At 43.0% G+C, this 24981-nt stretch overlaps 1 protein-coding gene across 3 annotated transcripts; it reads right to left on the bottom strand.

The window, feature by feature from the left end:
• Positions 1 to 4413: 4413 nt before the first annotated feature.
• Positions 4414 to 9912, bottom strand: LOC125551222 (uncharacterized). 3 transcript variants are annotated; one of them, XM_048714376.2, is made up of 3 exons: positions 8976 to 9817; positions 8644 to 8876; positions 4414 to 7902 (listed from the first exon to the last, which is right to left on the bottom strand). In XM_048714376.2, exons 1-3 carry the CDS (start codon positions 9301 to 9303, stop codon positions 7897 to 7899), a joined length of 567 nt encoding a protein of 188 aa, XP_048570333.1. In that variant the 5' UTR covers positions 9304 to 9817; the 3' UTR covers positions 4414 to 7896. The 3 variants fall into 3 exon arrangements, 2 of the variants coding, with proteins under 2 accessions (XP_048570333.1, XP_087374365.1); XM_087518239.1 differs by lacking the exon at positions 4414 to 7902 and having other exon boundaries at positions 7920 to 8876; positions 8976 to 9824; XR_007302286.2 differs by lacking the exon at positions 4414 to 7902 and having other exon boundaries at positions 8401 to 8869; positions 8976 to 9912.
• Between the last annotated feature and the right edge of the window lie 15069 nt (positions 9913 to 24981).

Genomic DNA, 24981 nt, shown 5'->3' with positions numbered 1-24981 from the left:
GTGGTCAGGCTCAGAACGAACAACGGAAAGAACGAGGAGACCGGGACGGATGCAAGTTTTGAAAACGTGAGGATGCAAAGCACATGATGACATGATGCAATGCACATGATGCAACGAACCAAAACGAATCACCTGACAACATCCGGAAACATGGAAGGCATCTGAAGCTCCGGTCTTGGGGCGTCACGGGGTGCAAGGAAGAAGGTGGGGTGGGTTGCTCCAGGTTCTGTCTGCGGTTCACTTTATCCGCGACGCAGTTTGTTTGGTGTTAGCAGAATAAGGATAGGTGTTATTAGAATAAGGTCTTAAGGGGTGTTATTAGAATAGACCCTATATATATATACACACACACATACATAAACACTATTCTGATCACAACCTGAACTGCCTGAGTAAGGCGCCTGAACTTACCTCTGTACGAACCCGACCTTCGGGCTATCTTCGCAACCGTGGCTTTCCCCGCAAATTATTCTTGTTAGTCGTGTTCTATATGATGTTAATGTAATCTAGAAACGCTTTTTACCAACTAAATACCGGTTTTAAATAGGAATCTCGCTCATTGGCGGATTTTGCTCTCGGGTCGTGATGAAATTGCATTTTTTGCAATTTTACTGCGTGACTTGTTCGACTTGAACTTCTCCCACTGCTAGGCCAAATTTCCGCCAACATTACCCAAATGGGGCTTGCGATATACCATTGGAAAGATATGGACACCAGTATCATGACCCAAGTTAAATTTTTGGCAAAATATAAGCGGTTTAAGAGCAGTTTTGAAAATTGTTGTTTCTTCATACAAAAAACATGAATCGTAGTTTCGATCGCGTTTCTAAACCGTTTATTGGAATGAGGCAAATAATATGGCGTTGGAAAGCTGCTGCAAAACCGATCCTTCCACATGTTGAAAGTTTTCTCTAATTCTCTACGGTTAAAGAGTAATTTGCAAAATCGTAAAATTTCGCAAACCGAACAGTCGAGTTCGTATTTTCGATGTCATTTCTAAACGGCTAATCCAATTGAGGCACATGATATGGCATTGGAAAGCTTATGAAAATGCGCTACTTTTTCATGTAGAAAGTTTTTCTAATTTTGAACGGTTTAATAGTAATTTAGAAAATGGTACAAGTTTCACCGAGTTCGTATTTTTGATCTATTTTTTTACCGTACATCCGAATGCAGCAAATGATACGGCGTTGAAAATCTTGAGGAAATGCGAAACTTTTTGGTATATATTGTTTCTCCCAATTCCTTACTGTTTTAAGTCAATTTTAAAAATGGCTAGAACGTATTTTGCCGTAATTTCTACAAACTTTATCGGAATGGGCCAAATAATATACCGTTGAAAAGCTAAGGAAAATGCGAAACTTTTTCATGTTGATGGTTTTCTGTGATTCCTAGCTGTTTTCAAGTAATTTCAAAAATGACGAGATCATTCGTTCTGCCTTTATCGCGAAACAGATTCTTTAAAAATGCACCACGTAAAGAAGTTGAACTTCTCGGCATGTCTACTTGAACTTTACCCTGTTTTTCACGTGCTTTTTTACTCGTAGATCTCCATTCACTACTCGTAGTTCTCCATCCACTCACCGAAATTGAGCAAGTGATATACCGATGGAAAGCTGCTGTAAACACGCAACTTCTTCATGTTGATCATTTTTTCATACTCGCGATAATTTTAAAAGTTTTTCATCTCAAATTTATTCACTATAGTAGTCAAACTTCGTGCTATTTTCACGTTGAACTTCTGTGACGTATTTTCTTTTATAATTTTCTCATCCATTTTCGTCAATGTTACACAAATGATATTCTTTTTGTACAAACCTCTCTCACAATATTTTTTTACTTTCTCCAACTGAGGACTTGAATTTATACAAATGATATTCCTGCCGTTTTGAAGTAAATTAGAAAATGGCATGATCATGATTTCTGCCTTCATCGCGAATGGAAATGTAATGCATGAAGTAGTTGAACTTCTCGGGCATGTCTGTTTGAACTTCACTCTGTTTTTGACGTGCTGCTTTTTGCACTGCGTGAAGTAGTTGAACTTCTGGGGCATGTCTATTTGAACTTTGCTCTGTTTCACTTTATTGTATTTTTCTTATATGAAATACACACCATGTAGTACGTGAACTTTTGGTTGTTATCACTTTAAACTTCTCTCTGTTTTGAGAGAATTATTTTAAAACATAAAAAACAACATATTTTTATGTATTTTGGGCATCTAAATACACGGTGAACCTCTCTAACAAATTTTTTTCAACTTTTCCTCGCCGAGCACTTGAACTTCTAGCAACCATTTTTTTTCCTTTAAGAGTTGTTTTTAAAAGTGCCAAAAACGGCGTTGTGTTTTTTATTTTTTGAACAGGTAAATCCTAGGTTTTAATAAACTCCGAACTTCTCTGTTATTTCAATTTGAATTTCACCTTTTTATATTTTGAGTAAAGAATTGTATTCGATTTTTATATGAAAAAAATCTTGGTTTTGCAATAAAAATTATACAACTTCTTCGTTATTTCGAACCAAACTTCTTGGTTTATTCGTTAGCAACGGGAAAAATTTAAATTTTTGTGATAAATATTGAACTGCTCCATTTTTTTTAAATTAAACTTCTTGGTTTATTATTTAGGGTCGAGGAAAATCTGAATTTTTCATATACATTGAACTATTGTATTTTTTTAAATTGAACTTCTGGGTTTTTTCAATTTGGACTTCTTGGTATTATTCATTTGTAATGGGAAAAATCCTAGTTTTGTAATATCGTACAACTTCTTCATTATTTCGAACCGAACTTCATGGTTCATTCATTAGTAATGGGAAACATTTCAAGTTTTTGTAATAAATATCGAATTGCCTCGTTTTTTAAAATTGGATTTCTTGGTTTTATTATTCAGTAACAGGGAAAATATGAGTTTTTTTAATAAAGATTGAACTACTCCGTTTTTTAAATTTGAACTTCTTGGTTTATTCTTTTAATATTGGGGAAATTCAATTTTCTATGAACTACTGAAGTTTTTAAATTAAACTATTTGTATTTCCTAATTTTTCTATACAGAACGGTGGACACATGTCACCACATGTCTTTTTGTATCCTCTCACCACCACGCGTCTTTATCCTATCAAAACCGAGACACTATTCTCTATGTTACCAGTTTCTTTTTGTTTTCTGGTGAGCTCATAACGGAAGCTCTAGGTTTAAATGGTTAAGATGGAAAAACATGTGAGCAGAAATGGAGTAGTTCAGAGGAAAAAGGCATGCAAGGCGGAGGAAAAAGAAATAAACTTGCATGTCATATATTCAGGAGCAGCAACAATGCAGAGAAAGCCCCATGCTCTAGTACCCGCGGCCAGCAAGGGACAAACACATAGTTCCGCACAGGGACACAAAGTGTTGTCCTTTTACTCATCACTTGTATTAGTTTTAGCCGGCTGGTGAGATAAGCAAATGTAGAGAATACACTGACAAATCATTCGATGTAGTACACAACACGGAGCAGCAGTTTAAGAACTCATCAGACTAACGGACCAACACTTAGTCGATTTAAAAAACCAACTAGATGAAAGCGTCACATCACTTTGTATCATAGGTCAGTGAGAGGTTGCAGGGCGTGGGGCGCTGGTTCATGGGCGGCTGTGGGCGCAGCAGCAGGCGGCGCACTGGGCTGCTATTGGCCCAGCAGTGAGTTGCCACTGCAGCGGTGTACTCCGGATGGTGGAGGACGATTTTTTTCTGAGATGGGGCCAACTCTAAAGCACAATTTTTTTTAAAAGACAATGGTACTAAACACAAATACTTTTAGCTGAAAATGCCACTAAAATTCAAAATATTAAACCTCCCCTTTGCCTTTTCCCCTTCCTAACCATCTTCTTTTCCCTTCAACATCGAAGTCGGCAACGCCCGCTGCGCCACCCGCACACACTAACTGTTCTGTAATCTGCAATTGTCAATTTGTCATCAATATTCAGACAAATTTCTATCACATACCATAAAACACATACAAAAATGACTGTAAAGCACTGAGTAATTACCATCACATATCACACATTCTCACTATTTTTAATTAGAAATTTTTGTCAATATGTTATGAATCTCCAGCCACTAGTGTACACAGGACTAAAAAAATAGAAAATAGAACATGGATGGAAAAAGAACACATAGTCCATGAGGGGGTCGCAGGCTGATAGAGACGAGGGTGTCCCGATCTTTCGATGAGATGATAACTATCGATTTGGTGGAGACGACTTTGACGATCCGACTACAAACGTGCACGACGTTGCGCCTTAGCAATCGCTAAACCAATCTCCTGAGGTTACTGACGATGCCGCAAGCACGGTCAGCCTGACCACAAAGGTCTATTCCTGCAAGCAATCGAAGAACGAGCAAGAATATGATAAAGCAATCTGAATATTGCAAATATATATGAGGTATTTATAATGGTGGGGATCTGTAAGTGGTCTTGGTCTGGTCGTTGGACACAAACGAAGTACACGAAGTTGCAATGGCTAACTTTTAACTAAACAAATCCCAACCAAAAAACTACTAGATGGATCTACTTATATAGGAGCAAGGGGTGGCGGCCAAGGAGGTGGGAGGACGTCCCAAGGCAGACTAAAACTAACCCTAGGTCGTACAAGGCTCATGGGCCCAAGTGGAGGTGATGCAACACCTTTGGGCTTGTAGTTTGACTCGGATTCTGCTGCAACGTCAGATTGTTTCGTCCGTAACTCAACGCTCCGGACGAATTTGAAGGTGAATCCAATTGGGTTGGAAAGAGCACGAAATCTTGTTTCCAACAAAAAAAGAATCACCCAATTCGGAGTCCGTATGAAAAAGTTGTTGGCGTTTTGAGTCAGGTATGTCTGTGCAGTCCGAATCTAAATCCAGAACGTGAGAGACTTGGACTCTATCTTCTCTTCGCCCAAAAGTGACGTGAGAGGACTTTTTGAACACAACCTAAACTTCTCCTTTTCCCTTATCTTCATATGTGGATTGTACAAATGTCCCATACACCTACAATTAGACAAAACACAAAAGTGTGTGAAGTATTTTTGTTCTGGATAACATAAATAGATTATTGAATAGTTTGCATTAGAAATCACCTGACAAATATGCATGTATGCAATATTTTTGGTCGTATCCAAGGTAGTCATGTCCTCATCATCCTCCCCTTTTTGAAAACAAAGCCGTCCTCGGCGTTGCTTAATCTGAAATGTGGCTAACAAAAGAGACAAGGTGTACATGTTGTATATGTATATGTCATCCATTTTAACTTCCCTTGATTTTTGCACATATGTCACATGTATACATGAGTAACTTTCATTGTTCATAAAATCTAAAGCCAAAAAATTATCACAAGAAGTAGAAGGCATGAAAATATTGGAACTCAGTTTGCACATATAAGTGAAGCTCTTATTCTCTTCAAAAGATTGGCAATGTTCATCATTAAACCATCCTAACTTCGATGAATAAACCTTACTTGCATAAAATTTACATGCTACAACATGCTTAAATAAGCAAACATGCAATAAGTCATTGGACACAGAATCATCATCAAGATTAGAGGTCATATCAAAATGATTAAACATTGGTTCTTTTGCATCAACAGTTAATTCAATGGGTGCACTCAAAATTGTTGATATTTCAGTTGTTTGATCACATGACGCATTCATGACAGTAACAAGAGTCTCTAAAATAGGTGGTGTGCTCAAATCAACAGGTAACTCAACACATGATGCATTCAAGTTAACTAGGCATGCTTCATTCCCATGTGAAGTTATATCATCAATAACTTTACTGTTACCTCGCAGAGATGTAGCTGATGTAGGTACGGACGTTGACAATGTACCATACTCTTGAGATGATATTGCGCTCACAATCCGAGGTGGGGCTGCTCTATTAGGTGCAATAGTGGAGTAACCAACCGGCGATGGTGAGCATGAACTGGAATAGTAGTTGTTGTAGTCACCCAATGCATCCTCCTGTATCTGTCTCTCAAAGGTACAAGCACGGACATACATACCAGTAATGCAACGAGGAATATACTGAAATCTTGCCTGAATATCATGGTTCAAACCACCAAAAAATCTATTCATTGTATCATCCTCAGATTCTTCTATGTCACAATGATGCATATAAGATTTGAACTCTTGGTAGTAAGCATGAACAGTGTTACTGCCTTGTTTTAATTGCTCCAATTTGCGACGCAATTCACGACGATAGTAAGGAGGAAAAATTGTTGTCTCATTACAGCTTTCAAAACTTTCCAAGTTGTGGGTTGGTTATCAATGTTTTTCTTACAATGTACACTCCACCAAACAGAAGCAAAACCAGTAAATGCTCTAATGGTAGCTCGTACTCTCTCAAGTTCAGAAAAATCATGGTGACTAAAAACTTGTTCTACTTCAAGCTCCCAAGCTAGATAAATAGCAGGATTAAATCTACCCTCAAATGATGGTAAAGAGATAACCTGACCATATGCTTGTGTGTGTTGTCCCAACTCTCGTGATGGTGAAGATGTGTCCGTCATCCAAGAACTTCTATCTCTGGAACCTGTCATGATTAGTAGAAACAAGAACCAAAATTCGAGAATAATGTTCCTATGAACTACTAGGATGTGGTTGTAAAGTGCTCACAGTAAAGCAAATATCAATATCTTACAAGTTCTTACCATGCGGCAGGTGGTGACAGGCAACCAGCGGTGTCAAATAACTCCGAAGATTGTGTAAAACGATTGCCACGGGAACGTACGTATACATGGTGTAGAAATATGTGGAGCTGGGTTGGCTATATATGGTAGCAAAAGATTAGCAATAATCAATTCAGAGATGCAATGTTGAATAAACGCTCAACGACGGTACTGTGCTGGTCCTAGGCTAGACCAAACTAGAGACGCGAGCCTAGAACACTAATGAGGTCACGTCGTAGCACAACTAGCATCAATAAAGGATATGAAGTAGCTCTGGACAGCAAGATATAAGTGAAGATCACAATAGCAGTAGACCTATTTAGAAGCTGATGTTGAGGTGCCAAGTACTGAACTAGCTTCTGCAACTATTTAGATGCGGCTCGTCGCTAGCTTTCATTTGAGTACTCGCGGAGCCAAAATAGACTTCATATGAGGAAGTTATGCCTGTTTTACTGAACAATGCACAGATTCCAATCCGAATTCAACTACGAGATTGAGTCTAGATAGATCCGAATTTTTTTTTCTCCTCTCTTTTATTTCTCACACTTTTTTTCTTTTCCTTTCTTTTTTTTCTCTGACTTTTTTTTACTTTTTTTTCTCTCGTTTTTTTTCTCTATCTTTTTTTTCTCTCTGCCTCTTTTCAAAACAAACTAGATAAGATGTAGATTGGATCAAGCGAAGATGGGAACGATCTCAACTATGATTATGACAATGAACGGTGGGTAGCACGTGGAGGAAATTGATGGATGGGTGGTGGACAGCGGAAGGGATAACGATGCAGCGGCGACGTGACTAATGTGAACAGAACTCGAAACTCTAAACGACCTAGACACTAAGACCAGCAACTCGACACGACGATGCAACCGATAATTCAACTATGCAAGCAATGAAAAGAAAATTGCAAAGGCTCAAACTGGCTTGGACAAAGGATGAATAGATCTAACTCTTTTTTGTGGATTTTTCTTGGACAATAGGTAAGAAAATAAATCTAATCTAGGAAAACTGGAAATTCTCACCGAGCAACCTGAAAACTGATACCACTTGATAGAGACGAGGGTGTCCCGATCTTTCGATGAGATGATAACTATCGATTTGGTGGAGACGACTTTGACGATCCGACTACAAACGTGCACGACGTTGCGCCTTAGCAATCGCTAAACCAATCTCCTGATGTTACTGACGATGCCGGAAGCACGGTCAGCCTGACCACGAAGGTCTATTCCTGCAAGCAATCGAAGAACGAGCAAGAATATGATAAAGCAATCTGAATATTGCAAATATATATAAGGTATTTATAATGGTGGGGATCCGTAAGTGGTCTTGGTCTGGTCGTTGGACACAAACGAAGTACACGAAGTTGCAATGGCTAACTTTTAACTAAACAAATCCCAACCAAAAAACTACTAGATGGATCTACTTATATAGGAGCAAGGGGTGGCGGCTAAGGAGGTGGGAGGACGTCCCAAGGCAGACTAAAACTAACCCTAGGTCGTACAAGGCTCATGGGCCCAAGTGGAGGTGATGCAACACCTTTGGGCTTGTAGTTTGACTCGGATTCTGCTGCAACGTCAGATTGTTTCGTCCGTAACTCAACGCTCCGGACGAATTTGAAGGTGAATCCAATTGGGTTGGAAAGAGCACGAAATCTAGTTTCCAACAAAAAAAGAATCACCCAATTCGAAGTCCGTATGAAAAAGTTGTTAGCGTTTTGAGTCAGGTATGTCTGTGCAGTCCGAATCTGAATCCAAAACGTGAGAGACTTGGACTCTATCTTCTCTTCGCCCAAAAGTGACGTGAGAGGACTTTTTGAACACAACCTAAACTTCTCCTTTTTCCTTATCTTCATATGTGGATTGTACAAATGTCCCATACACCTACAATTAGACAAAACACAAAAGTGTGTGAAGTATTTTTGTTCTGGATAATATAAATAGATTATTGAATAGTTTGCATTAGAAATCACCTGACAAATATGCATGTATGCAATATTTTTGGTCGTATCCAAGGTAGTCATGTCCTCGTCACAGGCGGGGTGTGGACGTTGACCGCCGCCCTCGCTGCTCCAGCTGGCCACCGGCCTCTCTGCTCTCACTTTCCACTGGCCCGCGCAACTGCGGCCGTCCGCCGGCTCTGCACGCCGCTCCGTGCAGCTAGGTAAGCTCCGGCTGGCTTCATACTGCGTTGGACGGCTGGAACCTTGGAGGACAGAATCGCTGCTCACTGACTCACGACCCAACAACACAACGATTTTTACAGGAACTATTGATTAGTCTGAGCGAGTACGCATACGTATACCTATACGTAATTTTCTTCCCCGGAAAATCAAGGTAGGGCGGGCGCCCGTCCTCGCCCTACCGAGAGCTACGCTTGTGGCCCGGAACGCGTTGTCGGTGAAGCGATTCCTGCACGCGCTGCTGTCTTTGGACTTCTCATAGTTGAGACGATGTAGACGGGGTCCATAAGCTGGATCCCCGAGCAATCCGACGGGGAAGGAGCCACCAAGGATCGAGGCGTCGGCTCTGGTGATGAAGACATGAGGGGCGGACGCACGCAGTGAAGGCCGCCACGGGTACCCCATGAAGTTCGGGTAGGAGCACATGGTGACCAGTACTTGGACGGACATGGGTGACGAACGTGAACGGCTTGTGCGCTGTAGCGTCAGAGGGAGAAAGCGGCGTGGTGGCGAGGGACCTCCCCGGGAGCAGCCGAGGGTGGTCGTGAAGATTCAGACCGGTGGCGCCGCGCGAGGGCTGGGTCGCGCCGGTGGCCATAGCTCGTCTGTGGGAGGTCGAGCCCGCGGATGCTGGAGGCGGCCGCACCGGGTGGATGTTGGTGGCGGCGAGCCAAGGGATGGCGGTGGCGAGGAGGATGGCGGCGCCGGCAGCCAGGAAGCAGGGCGCAGGGCGGCGGGGAGGTAGGGATTCGGTGGTGGGGGTAGCTTCCGGCGTGTTGGCGGCGGAGCAGGGGAAGAGCCGCCAGGAGCTCGGCGGCGGTGGGATCCGGGGGGAGGTTGGGGATCGGGGGGAAGTAGTAGTTGAGCGGTCATGGGGTGGGATCTTTTTTTCTTTTTGCCGCAGGTTCGGGAGGTCCACAGCAGCCTGATCGTCTTAAAGCGAGCCTGAGCGCAGAGTCGTTAATCGTGTGCGCCGGCCTCACGCGTCGCTCCTCGGGCCCCTTTAATTAGCCAACAACCGTAAAATGGATGGAAGCCATCGTAATATCGTTAACCAGATTACCTTTGGCGGCACGACCCACTCCCATGCACCAGCGAAAAAACGAACCAGACATGTTTTGCACCACACTATTGTAATCCTTTGCAGAACATGGTAAAACCCAAAAAACGACTACCTCCCACATGTTTGATTATAAAATATTGGCATATACTATAACATAAAATCCCGATCGCGTACCCCTTGCTTGAATTAAATACATGGCAGTTAGAAAATCGTAGTAACATACAAATATTCGTAGTAAACCACTCAGTTGTAGTAGTACACTTTAGAAGCCTTTTACTATCCAGTATTAGAGCAATTCTAGCAGACCCCGCAAAAATACGACCCGCAAAACGCATTTGCGGGTTCGCAAAAATCGCTTTTGCGGGTCAAAAACATACGCGCCCGAACAGAACCCGTATCTAAACCTGCATAATTTGAAAAACTTCTTTCACGGGAGAAATTGCACAAACATAGTTCGTTACATACTACATTGTTCATCGCATACTACATAGTTCATCACAAACTACAAGCATAGTTATACTACATACTATGTTAAACTAGTACTAGGGGGTCGGATCTAACGGCGGCGAGGTCGCGGCAACTGGACGACGCCGTGGAGGAGCCGGACGCTCAATGCTCCTCGCCGGAGCTGCAGAGATCGACGTACTTCTCCGCCTGCTCCGCGCGGATGCGGCGCCACTCCTGCGCCTTCTCCTTGGCGGCGACCGCCTGCCGCCACTCGAGGGCTTCGATGATAGAGGCAAAGGTGTTCCGATGTTTCAATGAGATGGTGGCTATCGTTTTCTGTGGGAGTCGACCTTGACGATCCGACTACGAACGTGCGAGACGTCGCGCCTTAGCAATCGCTAAACCAACTTCCGAGGGGTTATTGACCACGCCGGAGCACGATCAACCTGACCACGAGGGCCTGTTTCCTGCGAGCAAACGAAGAACAAGCAAGAAACTGAGATTGCAATCTGGATATTGCGAATATAAGATGAAAGCTTTATTGATCAAGGTGGGGTTCTGTGACGTCTTGGTCTGGTCGTTGGACACAAACGAAGTACGCGAAGTTGCAGCTATGGCGAACTTTTAATCTAAACAAAACCCAAAGTCTAAACGACGCCCTAAGGGCTGTATATATGGAGGAAGAGAGGGGAATTTCGTGGCCCTTGAGGGTGGGGTCCGAAACCAACCCTAACTCTTGTTTCCCCACACATACGGACTCTAAAAATAGTCTATACTTAAGTATTTCGAAATTACATGGGCCTGGCCCATTAATAAGGTGACGCAGCACCTAGAATAGCTTATGGACGAATATTATGAAGTGGCATCTTATATATTTCGTCCATGGCTTCATGCACTCCTTATGGCGGCTTCAAAGTCCTGAAATCATCACTTGTAACTCCGTTCTTGATCCCCTTGCGCATGCCATCAACTTCATGCGTGTTCTTGCTCCAATGTTCATCCTTCTCCAAGTTAGGCCCTTCATTTGAAAGCAAAACAAATGTATCCAATTTAGGCAGCATCATAATCTCATGAACATTAGAATCATTACCAAGAAACGAAAGTACCTGGTAATTTAATTGGCGTGCGCGAGCTCTAGTAATTGGTCCAGTATATGTAACAGTAGGGGCTGTGGGTGTAACAATGGTATTGATGTCCTCATCATCCTCCCCTTCTTGAAATGAAGTCGTCCTCGATGGAAGCTCATCTTCCTCACCCAAATAAGGCTTCAAATATGCAATATTAAAAGTGGGACTAACCCCAAAATCTGCAGGTAGCTCAAGTTTATATGCATTATCATTTATTTTCTCTAAAACCTTAAAAGGACCATCAGCACGTGGCATTAGCTTTGATTTGCGCAGATTAGGAAATCTATCTTTACGCAAATGTAACCAAACAAGATCTCCAGGTGCAAACACAACATGTTTTCTACCCTTATCTCCAGCAAGTTTATATTTAGCATTCATACGCTCAATGTTTTCCTTAGTTAACTCATGCATTTTTAAAATCAATTCAGAACGTTCTTTAGCATCAAAATTAACCTTCTCCGAAGATGGAAGAGGCAACAAATCAATAGGTGCACGAGGTAGGAAACCATACACAATTTCAAAAGGGCACATCTTAGTAGTAGAATGCAATGAACGATTATAAGCAAATTCAATATGAGGCAAGCATTCTTCCCACATTTTCTTGTTATTCTTGAAAACAGCCCTAAGCATAGTAGACAATGTTCTATTGACTACTTCAGTTTGTCCATCAGTTTGGGAGTGACAAGTAGTACTAAAAAGCAGCTTAGTCCCCAACTTAGCCCATAAGCATCTCCAAAAGTGGCTAAGAAATTTAGTATCACGATCTGAAACAATAGTATTTGGCACACCATGTAAGCGAATAATTTCACGAAAGAACAAATCAGCAACATTAACAGCATCATCGCTTTTATGACATGGTATAAAGTGTGCCATTTTCGAGAACCTATCCACGACAACAAATATGCTATCCCTCCCCTTCTTTGTTCTAGGTAAACCTAAAACAAAGTCCATAGATATATCCTCCCAAGGAACACTAGGTACAGGCAAAGGCATATATAAACCATGAGGATTGAGTCGTGACTTAGCTCTTTGACATGTAGTGCAGCGAGCAACAAAACGCTCAACATCCCGTCTCATCTTTGGCCAAAAGAAATGTGTAGCAAGTATATCCTCCGTCTTCTTGACGCCAAAGTGTCCCATTAATCCTCCTCCATGCGCCTCCTGCAACAACAAAAGACGAACGGAGCTAGCTGGAATGCATAGCTTGTTAGCACGAAACACAAATCCATCGTTAAGAACGAACTTGTTCCAAGTTCTCCCTTCCTTACAATGCTGCAATACATCTTTAAATTCAGCATCATTAACATATTGATCCTTGATGGTCTCCAAACCAAATATTTTAAAGTCAAGTTGTGAAAGCATAGTATAACAACGAGACAAGGCATCAACAATAACATTTTCTTTACCCTTCTTGTGTTTAATCACATAAGGGAAAGTCTCAATGAATTCAACCCATTTAGCATGTCGACGGTTCAGTTTTGCTTGACTTTTAATGTGTTTCAAAGATTCATGATCAGAATGTATAGCAAATTCCTTGGGCCATAAATAATGTTGCCATGTTTCTAAGGTCCGAACAAGAGCATATAATTCTTTATCATAAGTAGAATAGTTCAGACTAGGCCCACTCAATTTTTCAGAAAAGTATGCAACAGGTTTTCCATCTTGTAATAACACACCTCCTAATCCAATTCCACTAGCATCACATTCAAGCTCAAAAGTCTTATTGAAATTAGGAAGTTGGAGTAAAGGAGCATGTGTCAACTTATCTTTCAATACCGTGAAGGCTTCTTCCTGTGCGGTACCCCAAACAAAAGGTACATCCTTCTTTGTAAGCTCGTTGAGAGGTGCAGCAATGGTGCTGAAATCTCTCACAAAACGCCTATAAAAACCAGCGAGGCCAAGGAAACTCCTCACTTGTGTGACCGTTTTGGGCTGCGGCCAACTCTCAATAGCTTCAATCTTGGCTTTATCAACTTCAATTCCCTGTGGAGTAACAACATAGCCAAGAAAAGATACTCGGTCGGTGCAAAAGGTGCACTTTCCAAGGTTACCAAACAAACGTGCATCACGTAGAGCAATAAAAACAGCACGTAAATGTTCCAAATGTTCCTCCAAAGATTTGCTATAAATCAATATGTCATCAAAGTAAACTACCACAAATCGTCCAATGAAAGCACGTAAAACTTCGTTCATTAACCTCATGAAAGTACTAGGTGCATTAGTTAACCCAAAAGGCATGACTAACCACTTATATAATCCAAACTTAGTTTTAAATGCTGTTTTCCATTCATCTCCCAATTTCATACGAATTTGATGGTAACCACTACGCAAATCAACTTTGGAGAATATTGTAGAGCCACTCAATTCATCAAGCATATCATCTAGCCTAGGAATAGGATGACGATAACGAATAGTAATATTATTAATGCCTCTACAATCAACGCACATACGCGACGTACCATCCTTTTTCGGCACTAAAATGATAGGAACAGCACAAGGACTAAGGGATTCGCGTATATAACCTTTGTCGAGCAGTTCTTGTACTTGACGCATAATCTCCTTCGTCTCCTCTGGATTGGTACGGTATGGTGCCCGGTTGGGTAATGATGCACCGGGAATTAAGTCAATTTGATGCTCAATCCCGCGAATAGGTGGTAATCCCGGTGGCACGTCTTGTGGAAAGACGTCGGCGAACTCCTGCAAAATGTTAGTGACAGCAGGAGGCAAAGAGGAAGGCACGTCCTCGAATGAAAATAATGCCTCTTTGCACACAAAAGCATAGCAAACAGATTTGCTAAAATCTAGATCATCAATATCAGATTTGGTGGCAAGTAAACATGCACTTTTCAATTTAATTTCAGAAGCAACACTAGATTGTTTATTATTATTAGGCTGCATTTGTTGCTCAAATTCTTTTGCCACAATCTGATTTTCACTCTTAGTTTTCTCCTGTTTTGCTTTATTAGCTCTATTAATATCATCTTTCAAAATGGAATCAGGAGTCATAGGAAGCAAAGTAATATTTTTATCCTTATGAACAAGAGTATACTGATTGTTTCTACCATGGTGAATAGAATTTTTATCAAATTGCCATGGTCTACCAAGTAATAAGGAACATGCTTGCATAGGTACGACATCACAATCAACATAATCAGCATGTGTAGAGATACTAAAATGCACACGAACAGTACGTGTTACCTTAACCTTGCCGCTGTTGTTGAACCATTGGATGTAGTAAGGATGTGGATGTGGTCTTGTGGTGAGAGATAGCTTCTCCACCATCTCGATGCTAGCCAAGTTGTTGCAACTCCCTCCATCTATGATCACGCGAACAGAACGTTCCTTCACAACTCCCTTTGTATGGAACAAATTATGCCTCTGATTTTGCTCAGCTTGTGTAACCTGCACACTCAAAACACGTTGAGCAACTAAACATTCATACCTGTCAGCATCTTCAGGAGCCATGTATTGCGTCTCATGATCAGAATCGTCTCCACCGTGTTCGTCACGTGTAATAAGAGCCAAAGTCTCCTCATCATAGTCACTAGCGGACTCATACCCACCATCCTCAGTAACAATCATCACACGCTTAGATGGGCATTCTCTCGCATAATGACCTCCACCCTTGCAACGTCGGCAAATAATATCATGTGTTTGCCCTGTTGATGCCATGGATGAAGAAGAGCTCTTTGCAGGCCCAGAAGGTGTGCTCTTGGCAGATAGTGGTGATTGTGCCTGCTTTATTGTATCACGGTTGGAGGTGGCAGCCGACGGAGGCGCCGGTGTAGCAGAACGTGTGGAAGTAGATGATGCACGTGGTGTCCATGAAGAAGGTCGGCCTGCAGAAAAGTTAGTCCGCGCCAATGCCTGTCGATCCTGCACTTCACGTTCAGCTTTACAAGCAAGATGGAATAAACGAGTGATATTAGTATACTCCTTATACTCTAGAATCGTCTGAATCTCTCTATTTAATCCACCCATAAAACGTGCAAGCATAGCTTCATTCTCCTCAACAATACCACATCTAATCATGCCAGTTTGTAATTCCTGATAATATTCTTCTACAGAATTTTTTCCCTGTCTTAAGCGCTGCAATTTTTGAAGTAATTCACGTTGATAATATGGTGGAACCCAACGAGTACGCATAGCAGTTTTCAAAGCAGCCCAAGTAGCAGGAATGGGATATAATCTACAATGCTCAGACCACCAAACACATGCAAAACTAGTGAATGCACAAACAGCAGCAGGAACACGTCTCTCCTCGGGATATTGTAAACATGTAAATCGTTGTTCAGTTTCTAACTCCCAAGTAAGATATATATCAGGAACATATCTACCCTCAAATGGTGGAATATTCAATTTTAGTTTAGGGAGATGGTCATGATCTCGTACCTGAGGGTGAGCCCTACCATTGCCATTATTTGCATGTGGACGACCTGATGGTTGCTGTGCTGGTGGTGGTACGTAGTTCTGATTTTGATCAACCTCATCCTCGTAATCGCCAGCAAAATCATCCTCCTCCGCATCAGCAGCAGGAGCCACAGAAGTAGCAACAGCAGCACCAACAGTTTGGCCAGGTGCAAGAGGGAGACGGCTCGCTCGGCGGAGGGCTGTTTCACGATGTGTAGGTAGTCGTCTTTGTTGTTGTTGTAGAGGTGCGTTAGGTGCAGCCGGTGGTGGTGGTGGAAGACGCGCGAGCAATTCATTAAACCTGTCATCGAGCTTTGTTTCGAACGTCTTCTCCATGTCATCTATCTTCTCCATGGCCTCTTCAAATCTGTTTAGCACATCCTGCACCTGTCCATTCATCATTTGCTGAAATTTATCATGCAACTCCTGATTCGTCATGTTCTCCCAGTCAGTCTCGTCGGCTTGTGATCCTGCCATGGTTAGCAACAATAGAAAACACACAAGAATATGATCCTACAGAATACTAACAAGAGGTGGTGGTGGCGGGTGTCACAAATCTGTCAAGCAAATCTCAAATTCTTACCAGTTCTTACCCAGCAGCAGGCGGTGATCGGCAACCGTTGTAGTCAAAACTCTCGAAAGCTTGGATAGAGCGATTGCCAGGGAGAGTCAAATGCACGACGTAGAGGTATGTGGAGCTGGGAAGGCTTATAGTATGGTAGCAAAAAGGGTCAGCAATAATCAATTCAGAGATGCAAAGTTGAATAAACGCTCAACGACGGTACTGTGCTGGTCCTAGGCTAGACCGTGCTAGAGACGCGAGCCTAGAACACTAACAAAATCACGGCGCTGCACGTAAATAAGGGAAAAGCACACTCTGGAACTTTTTTTTTCGCTTTTTTTTTGCGCTCCTCTTTTTTTTGCGCTCCTTTTTTTTGCGAAAAAATACTATAATGGCGAGTGTCTCAAAACTCTTCCCTCGTCAAACTGATAGGATGGGCACGAAAATTTTTTTTTTCACTTTTTTTTCGGAAATCAGGGCAGCGACGACGAAAAAGTGCGACAAAAAATCACTATGATGGCACGTGGCTCAAAAGACTCAGAAAAGCCTAAAAATAGGATAGGGAAAAAATATTTTTGCCCGTGAAAATTTTGGCCTAAAAACTGCCCGGGGGTCTCCAGACTCTTTTTTTTCGAGACCTACGCAGGCAAGGAAACACGAATCGGAATTGAGATTGATCTCAAGAACAAACCTAATATGAGAAGAACTCGGATTGGTGGTGGATATATGGTTGTGGTATATGGCAGCGGTGGTGGTATATGGTAGCGGTGGTGGTATATGGATAGAGATTGATGGTGGTATATGGATACGGATTGGTAGTGGCATATGGATAAGGATTCAGAGCGGTGGCGGATAAGCAAAAGTGATAGATGGGCGATGATGATGGTGCGGCGGCGGCGTGACAACTTATGACCAGAACTCGAAACTCTAAAAGACTAGACTCTAAGACCAGCAACTTGACACGATGATGCAACCGCAAATTCAACAAAGCAAAAACCCTAAAAAGATTATGCAAAGGCTCAGATTGGTTCGGATATGATGAACTAACCCTAATTTTTTTGTGTGGCTTTTTCGTGGACTGTAGGTATGAAGAACAGACTCGATCTAATCTACGAAAAACTGTAAAATCTCACCGAGCAACCTGGAAATCTGATACCACTTGATAGAGGCAAAGGTGTCCCGATGTTTCAATGAGATGGTGGCTATCGTTTTCTGTGGGAGTCGACCTTGATGATCCGACTACGAACGTGCGAGACGTCGCGCCTTAGCAATCGCTAAACCAACTTCCGAGGGGTTATTGACCACGCCGGAGCACGATCAACCTGACCACGAGGGCCTGTTTCCTGCGAGCAAACGAAGAACAAGCAAGAAACTGAGATTGCAATCTGGATATTGCGAATATAAGATGAAAGCTTTATTGATCAAGGTGGGGTTCTGTGACGTCTTGGTCTGGTCATTGGACACAAACGAAGTACGCGAAGTTGCAGCTATGGCGAACTTTTAATCTAAACAAAACCCAAAGTCTAAACGACGCCCTAAGGGCTGTATATATGGAGGAAGAGAGGGGAATTTCGTGGCCCTTGAGGGTGGGGTCCGAAACCAACCCTAACTCTTGTTTCCCACACATACGGACTCTAAAAATAGCCTATACTTAAGTATTTCGAAATTACATGGGCCTGGCCCATTAATAAGGTGACGCAGCACCTAGAATAGCCTATGGACGAATATTATGAAGTGGCATCTTATATATTTCGTCCATGGCTTCATGCACTCCTTATGGCGGCTTCAAAGTCCTGAAATCATCACTTGTCACTCCGTTCTTGATCCCCTTGCGCATGCCATCAACTTCATGCGTGTTCTTGCTCCAATGTTCATCCTTCTCCAAGCTAGGCCCTTCATTTGAAAGCAAAACAAATGTATCCAATTTAGGCAGCATCATAATCTCATGAACATTAGAATCATTACCAAGAAACGAAAGTACCTGGTAATTTAATTGGCGTGCGCGAGCTCTAGTAATTGGTCCAGTATATGTAACAGTAGGGGCTGTGGGTGTAACAATGGTATTGATGTCCTCATCATTCGAGCTCCTCGGCATGGCGCCGGCGCTCCTTCCCCTCGCGCACGCTCCGCTCGGTGATGGCGGCGGCGAGGGCGTCGAACTCCGCGACGTAGTCCTCGGGCCCGACAACTCCGCGACGGCCGAGCGGAACGGGCTCCTCGGGCTCCTCCTTCACCGGCACGAAGGGGAACGGCACCGGCAGCTCCGGCTCCTCCTCCTCATCCGACCACTCCCTCTTCACAGGGAGGAAGCCCGTGGCGGAGGAGGATCCGGCGTACTAAGAACGCGCGGAGGAGAACGACGTGCGCCGGTGGTCGTACTCCACCATCTCGCGGCGGTCAAAGCTCGCCGGCCGCAAAAGCCCATGGTTGGTCCACTTCCGCGCAACGCGCTTCCTCGCGCCATCGGACCGGACGAGCCGCTCGCGCTCCGGGTCCATCTCACGGCCGGATCTGCTGCCGGAGCCACGTCCGGAGCTCCACATTCGCCCCCACATGGCGGCTGGAGGTGGGTAGGAGGGTCGCCGGCGGTGAGAAATTGGGAGAGGGGAAAGGGGAATCGGGTGGCTCGCGGCAGCGGGGGGATAGGGTTTGGATCCGCAAAAGGGTCGCGGAACAACACTTATAGTGCTCGGGGCGTGCGGTTTGCGGGCTGCGGCAAAAGTTCTTGTGGGCCAGGCGAGTATGTGGGCTCTGTTCTCGCCGCAAAATTGGCCTAAGCCCGCATACTCGCCGGAATTTTTGCGGGCCGGGCATTCCGCGGGGTCTGCTAGAGTTGCTCTTACTACTTTTAGTATCTTACTACTTTTAGTACAAGCTATTACCACCCGGAGCAAAAGATTACTACCAGCATGCCATGCATCTCACAATACTAGGAAAAGGCCTGCTGGTGGCGCACCTGTTTTGCCTACTAATGGCGCACCACAGGTGTGCCACTAGCATCACGCCATTAGATTTTTTTACTAATAGCGCACCACGGGTGCGCCATTGGTATACCCACGGTGTGCCATTAGTATGCCTCCCAGGGGCCTTATCTACCCATGTGCTCTAGCTTACTAATGGCGCACTAGTTGATGATGCGCCACTAGTGTCTCTAGCTTACTAATGGCGCACTAGTTGGTGGTGCGCCACTAGTATGAATATTAGGGATTTTTTTCCTGATATTTGCACATGTTACAAATATATTACTGGACAGAATATAGACAACACCACACAGCAACAGCAGATTCATCGAATACAATAGAAGATTAGTCTCCGAATACAATTCATCATATTAGTCCCCGAATTCAAAAGACCGAACAAAGATAGAACATTACAAGTCTCGAGACCGCGAGTAGCGAGTATGTCGAAAGTAATACTAATCCTAACAAGTCCTACGAATCATCATCATACAACTTCTACTCGTTATTAATAACAAGTCATACGATCATCATCTTGATAGTCATCGAACCAACCCTACTTAATTGTTATTAGCACATGATCATCAGTATTAGGCAGGACCTAAATACCCTATTTAAGGTAAAATAGCATAAAACAATATAGACCCTGACTCTCCATTATGGAGAATGGAGATCATCCTATCTCCAATTCTTGCGCTTCGCTTCCTTTTGCTTCCAAGAACCTCCTTACGACTGTCCATACATTTTTTCCATCCTTTGATTTGCATGTCTCCACTTCTTTTAGAAATCTGGTATGGACAGTTCAGATTCATAGGATGACCTGGCTGTATGTTCAAAACATTAAGGCTACCTTTCTCATACATCAAATGAGGCACACAATTCGCTGGGATTATCTGTTGAAAAACATAGTAATAACTTCATAGTTAGCAATGATGTACTAGTTTTAGAAGTATGCAGAAGACGCACAGATGTCGTAATAGTAAAAAATCTTACTAGGGTATCTCCATGGTAGTTACCGTAGTTGAACACATGCACTAGTGGCACGTATTGACCATAATGTTGAGGAGTTTGATTGTAGATATTGTAATTCTCAATGTTAGTACAAAATCCGACCAGATGATTTTTCTCCTTGTAAGTTAATTCGGAGCCATCGGTGTAGTGGGTTTTGTCTACCATCTCCCGCACATTCTTTGAAGAATGAAAATAAGTTGTCAATGGAAATAAGCTGTCAACTATTTTGAAATAAACAATATAAATTAGCTAATAACTATGTTTGATAAACTCACATAGCAGTAGAATTGGAGGCGTATCAACAAGGACCCAAATGTCCATATTGTCTTGCTTGATTTCAGGATCACCGAGATCCATGGTGACAAGCATACCCTCATCAAAACCATACATCTTGCAAAATGCTTCCCATTTTTTGCAACCAAAATGGGTTATGCTCTCAGAATTGTACAGCTTTACTTCAAAATCCACATCATGATGAGTCCTTAGGTGAATTTTCTTTGTTTTAGAACTTTCATGGTCTTCAAAACCCATCCTCTCCAAGACATAGCGCCTTGCATGGCATGGGATAAGCTACTCGAATTGTAAAAGATGAAAATTACACGTTGAAATAGTTGTAGTCATGCTTAATTACGAAAAAACACTTGTCATCATTGCATACCATTTCAACATCGAAGGTCTCCTCGAGCTTAATGCTGAAGCGCCGATCATCGTCCAGGTGAGGCATGTCGCATAGACCTCGCTCGTCGTGGCACCAACTGCACTCCCCCGGGAGACTTTCGTCATCTGATGACGACATTTCCTACGTTCATAATTCAAAACTACATCATCTCTGTTGGGTCCAATAAGATAATCCACAGTGTGGTGAAAACACACCCTTCGAACTGGTTTGAGCAATTGCTAGTCATGCACACTTGTGCATTTTCAGCTAGGCCCAGCGGAGTTGGCCTAAAACATTTCTTTCTTTAAGCCTTCTACATCCATCTCAAATATTTATGGTCAAGGGTTAGCAGGGCCATCCAAATAGAATATGTGGTATGGGCTTTTTAGTAGGTCATCCAACCAGATTAGGGTTTATCGATGATGAGCAACTGACATTAGTAATAACTATGAGTTGATATCACACTTCTATATGTATAACATAAGAGCCAGTTGATCCTACTTAATTAAGTACTAAGATACCCCGGCCCGTGCATTTGTCGCAAGTACCCCATATGTCCTATTTTTAGCAAAGTCATGCTAAAATTCACGGAAAATTTCAGCATGACCTTTGCTGAAAATAGGACGTATGGAGTACCCGAATTTGCCAGAACAGAAGTTAATCAACATTCCAGCAAACTCAAGGGCCTCTCGGGGTACCTGCAAAATCATCACGACACGATGGTCGGAGACAAAACCCAACAAACTCCTTCCCTTCACTCGGGGTACAACAATATATCTTCTAGGGGTGAAACCGTACCCTGATTCTCCTTTCTTCCTCTTGCCGAAGAGAAGTTAGCTGCAGTGGATGGTCCAACTCAGATCAGCCTGCAGAAGTTCATTGTATAACTCTGTTTAGTTCCAAGCATATACGAATACTCTTCAGAGTGGGCACAAAGATGGAAGCAAACTAATAGCACAAAGTGAATAGCAAATCGGCTACTGAAACTATACTGAAACCATGCTGAAACTTTACTGAAACTACTCCTTGCAAGCAAACTGAAACTACTCCTTGGAAGCAAATTGTCTTGGAAGGAGTATTGTGTGCACAAATCTACTCCAGCTAGTTGCTTTCACTTAGAGATTGTTAGGTAGCTGATAGCACAAACAGCATGAGTCATTCTTCAGACCGTTACAAATAGAAACAATGGCAACCAAGGTTAAAAACCAACAATCCTATATATTATTCTGAAACTTCATATATTGAAATCACTTAGCAGAAATTCTTCCTTCCATTCTATTCAGAAATTTGGAGATAATATTGTGGACTTTGGTAGTTTTATTAAATCATTTCATTTATATTTTAAATAACAGTAGGAATTATTTCATAATAGAATTTACCCCAAAAACAAATTCCTTTAATGCCATTTTCAAACTCCGAGTTGCCTCTGTTGCACTAAAACTAATTCAAATAGTTTTTTAAAATTGCCACAAAATTTTTGGGAGACCCTATAATTCCTATAAATCATTTTTGAACAAAGACCCATCCTACTCTTTTGAAATTTTTGAGAGAAACACCCACTTTTCCATTTTGATCCATTTTCAGTTTACAACTACAACCCTATTTCCCCTAGCTCCTAAAAATCTACAAAATTATCCCAACACAAGAACAGTACTTACACTCCTTTTTCCCAAACATCTCCTGATCACAAGTTCTAAATTTTCAACATTTGCGGCTTGTGAAGAAACTTCATTTCCTACAATTCCAAAAATTCTGAAACTTTGCTAGCACCTCTGTTTTGATCCAAACCATCACCATAAGATGATTGTAGGATAGCAGCTGCAGCAGTAAGATAATTGCATGAAGAGAGAGCAACTTACTTTGAGACAACGTCTTGTCTCCGCTCGATCTGCTGCTTCGGGGCGACGACGGCAGTGGCTTGCGGTCCAGTGGAGGGTGGTGGATGGTTGGGAGGAGGGGGAGGGGGGCGGCGACGGCAGTGGTGGATGCTTGGGAGCTGCGCCGGCGGTGGATGCTCGGGGGTGGCGGCGGCTTGCGGTGGTGAGGGGTGGAAGAGCTGAGGTGGTGATGGGTGGAGGAGCGCTGGAGGTGGGGGCGGGCGCGCTGGAAAGGGGTCGTCGGCGGCGAGGGGGAAAGGGCGGCGGCGGTGGATGCTCGGGGGCTAGGGATTTGATCGGCGCGGGGGCGAGGGGGAAAGGGATGGATAGCAATGGCGCACCTCCAGGGGGTGCGCCATAAGTACATCCATAGCAATGGCGCACCACCGCGGGGTGCGCCATAAGTAACTTTTTTATTGATAACAATGGCGCACCCTCTCCCGGTGCGCCATTAGTAACTTTTTTTAATTATTTTTTTATTGATAAAAATTATTACACTATATAGAGGAGAGGAGTAGAGGAGGGAGGGAGCATTTACATTCGTTGACGAGGTGGTGGTTAGCATCGCATCGGAGATGCAGACCGTAGAAAGGAGGAGGAGGCCGGTCGTGGTCATGGTCGTGGGCCGGCCTCGTCGCGTCACGTCGGCGTTCGTTGTCAGTCGTCGATGGACTGTGGGTAGCCCCGCCGAAGTCTCCACCTCCGGGCTCCGACTTCCTCGTCACGGCGGCGGAACAAGGTGCAGCTGCCGGTGGGGTGGTGTGGGCCGGGCGGCTGCGGCGAATGGGGTTGGGGGCGCGACGCGACCTAGCCTAACCTAGGTTGGAGTGGGGGAGGGTGCGGGGGGTCGTCAGTGGCGGTGGAGCGGGGGAGGGTGCGGGGGGTCGTCGGCGGCGAAGGGGATCGAGATGGAGGGGGATCTGGCGCGGGGGGCGCGAGGGGAAAAGGGATAGAGGGGGGAAGAATAGTAATGGCGCACTCTGGCCGGGTGCGCCATTAGTATTTTTGGAAAAACAACAAAAAAATAAATATGTTAGTAGTGACGCATCTTTGGTGTGGTGCGCCATTAGTGTGATAGACACTAATGGCGCACCAGCACATGGTGTGCCACTGCTATATAGTAGTGACGCACCACATGTTTGGTGCGTCATTAGTGTCTATATTATCTATAGCCCTTTTCCTAGTAGTGTTAATTGGGACACAAAATATGAACTATACTTGTTTACTATTATTAGCATGTGATATTACACACTTTGCATGGTACGTGCTCACTCAGATTGGTTACCATTGATCTTCGTGGCGTTACCATCAAAATATAAACATTTACTATGAAAAGGGCGCAATCGGCAGTAGTAATAACAACTACACTTGTTTACTATTATTTGCTTGTGATATTACGAGGAGACTTTGAATGGTGAGTGCTCGATTAGGTTGCTTACCATTGATTTAGTTAGCATAATGGTGGTGCTAATCGGTGCATGCTAGTGGCAGCACGTAGAATTGCTTATTATGCGCGTAGGCACAGAACATATATATATATATATGTATATGTATATATATAGTGTTACTATTCATCATCCAGGGTGCAAAATAAGTTATTCTTCACCCGAGGTAATCTTACAATCATTTCAGAATTAAATTACGTTTGGAATTCAAATAGTTACATTTCTATTGATTCACTACGTAAAATTTGACATAAGAAAATAAAAATATAGGTCATAAGACAAGAAAATTTGCAGTTTATGAGTATTTTAGACTATATTTTGACGTTCGTAATTTTACATAACATAAAATATTTTTTACGGCGATTATATATTTTCTTACGGTCTCTTTTTGCGTCGGAAATAAGGCAAAACTTACGAAACGTAAAATTACAGTGCATTGATGGTAAAATAGAGGGGGGTGAAGAATAACTATTCCTCACCCAGGGTGACAAATAGCGCGACCCTATATATATATATATATATATATGTATACTCATCGTAATTTTACATTTCGTAAGTTTTGTCTTATTTC

Source organism: Triticum urartu, chromosome 4A (genome assembly GCF_056163025.1).
Source record: "Triticum urartu cultivar PI428250 chromosome 4A, HENAU_Tu73, whole genome shotgun sequence".
Classification (NCBI taxonomy): Eukaryota; Viridiplantae; Streptophyta; class Magnoliopsida; order Poales; family Poaceae; genus Triticum; species Triticum urartu.
The sequence above is the reverse complement of the archived record's forward strand: the minus strand, read 5'-3'. Positions and strand labels throughout refer to the sequence as shown.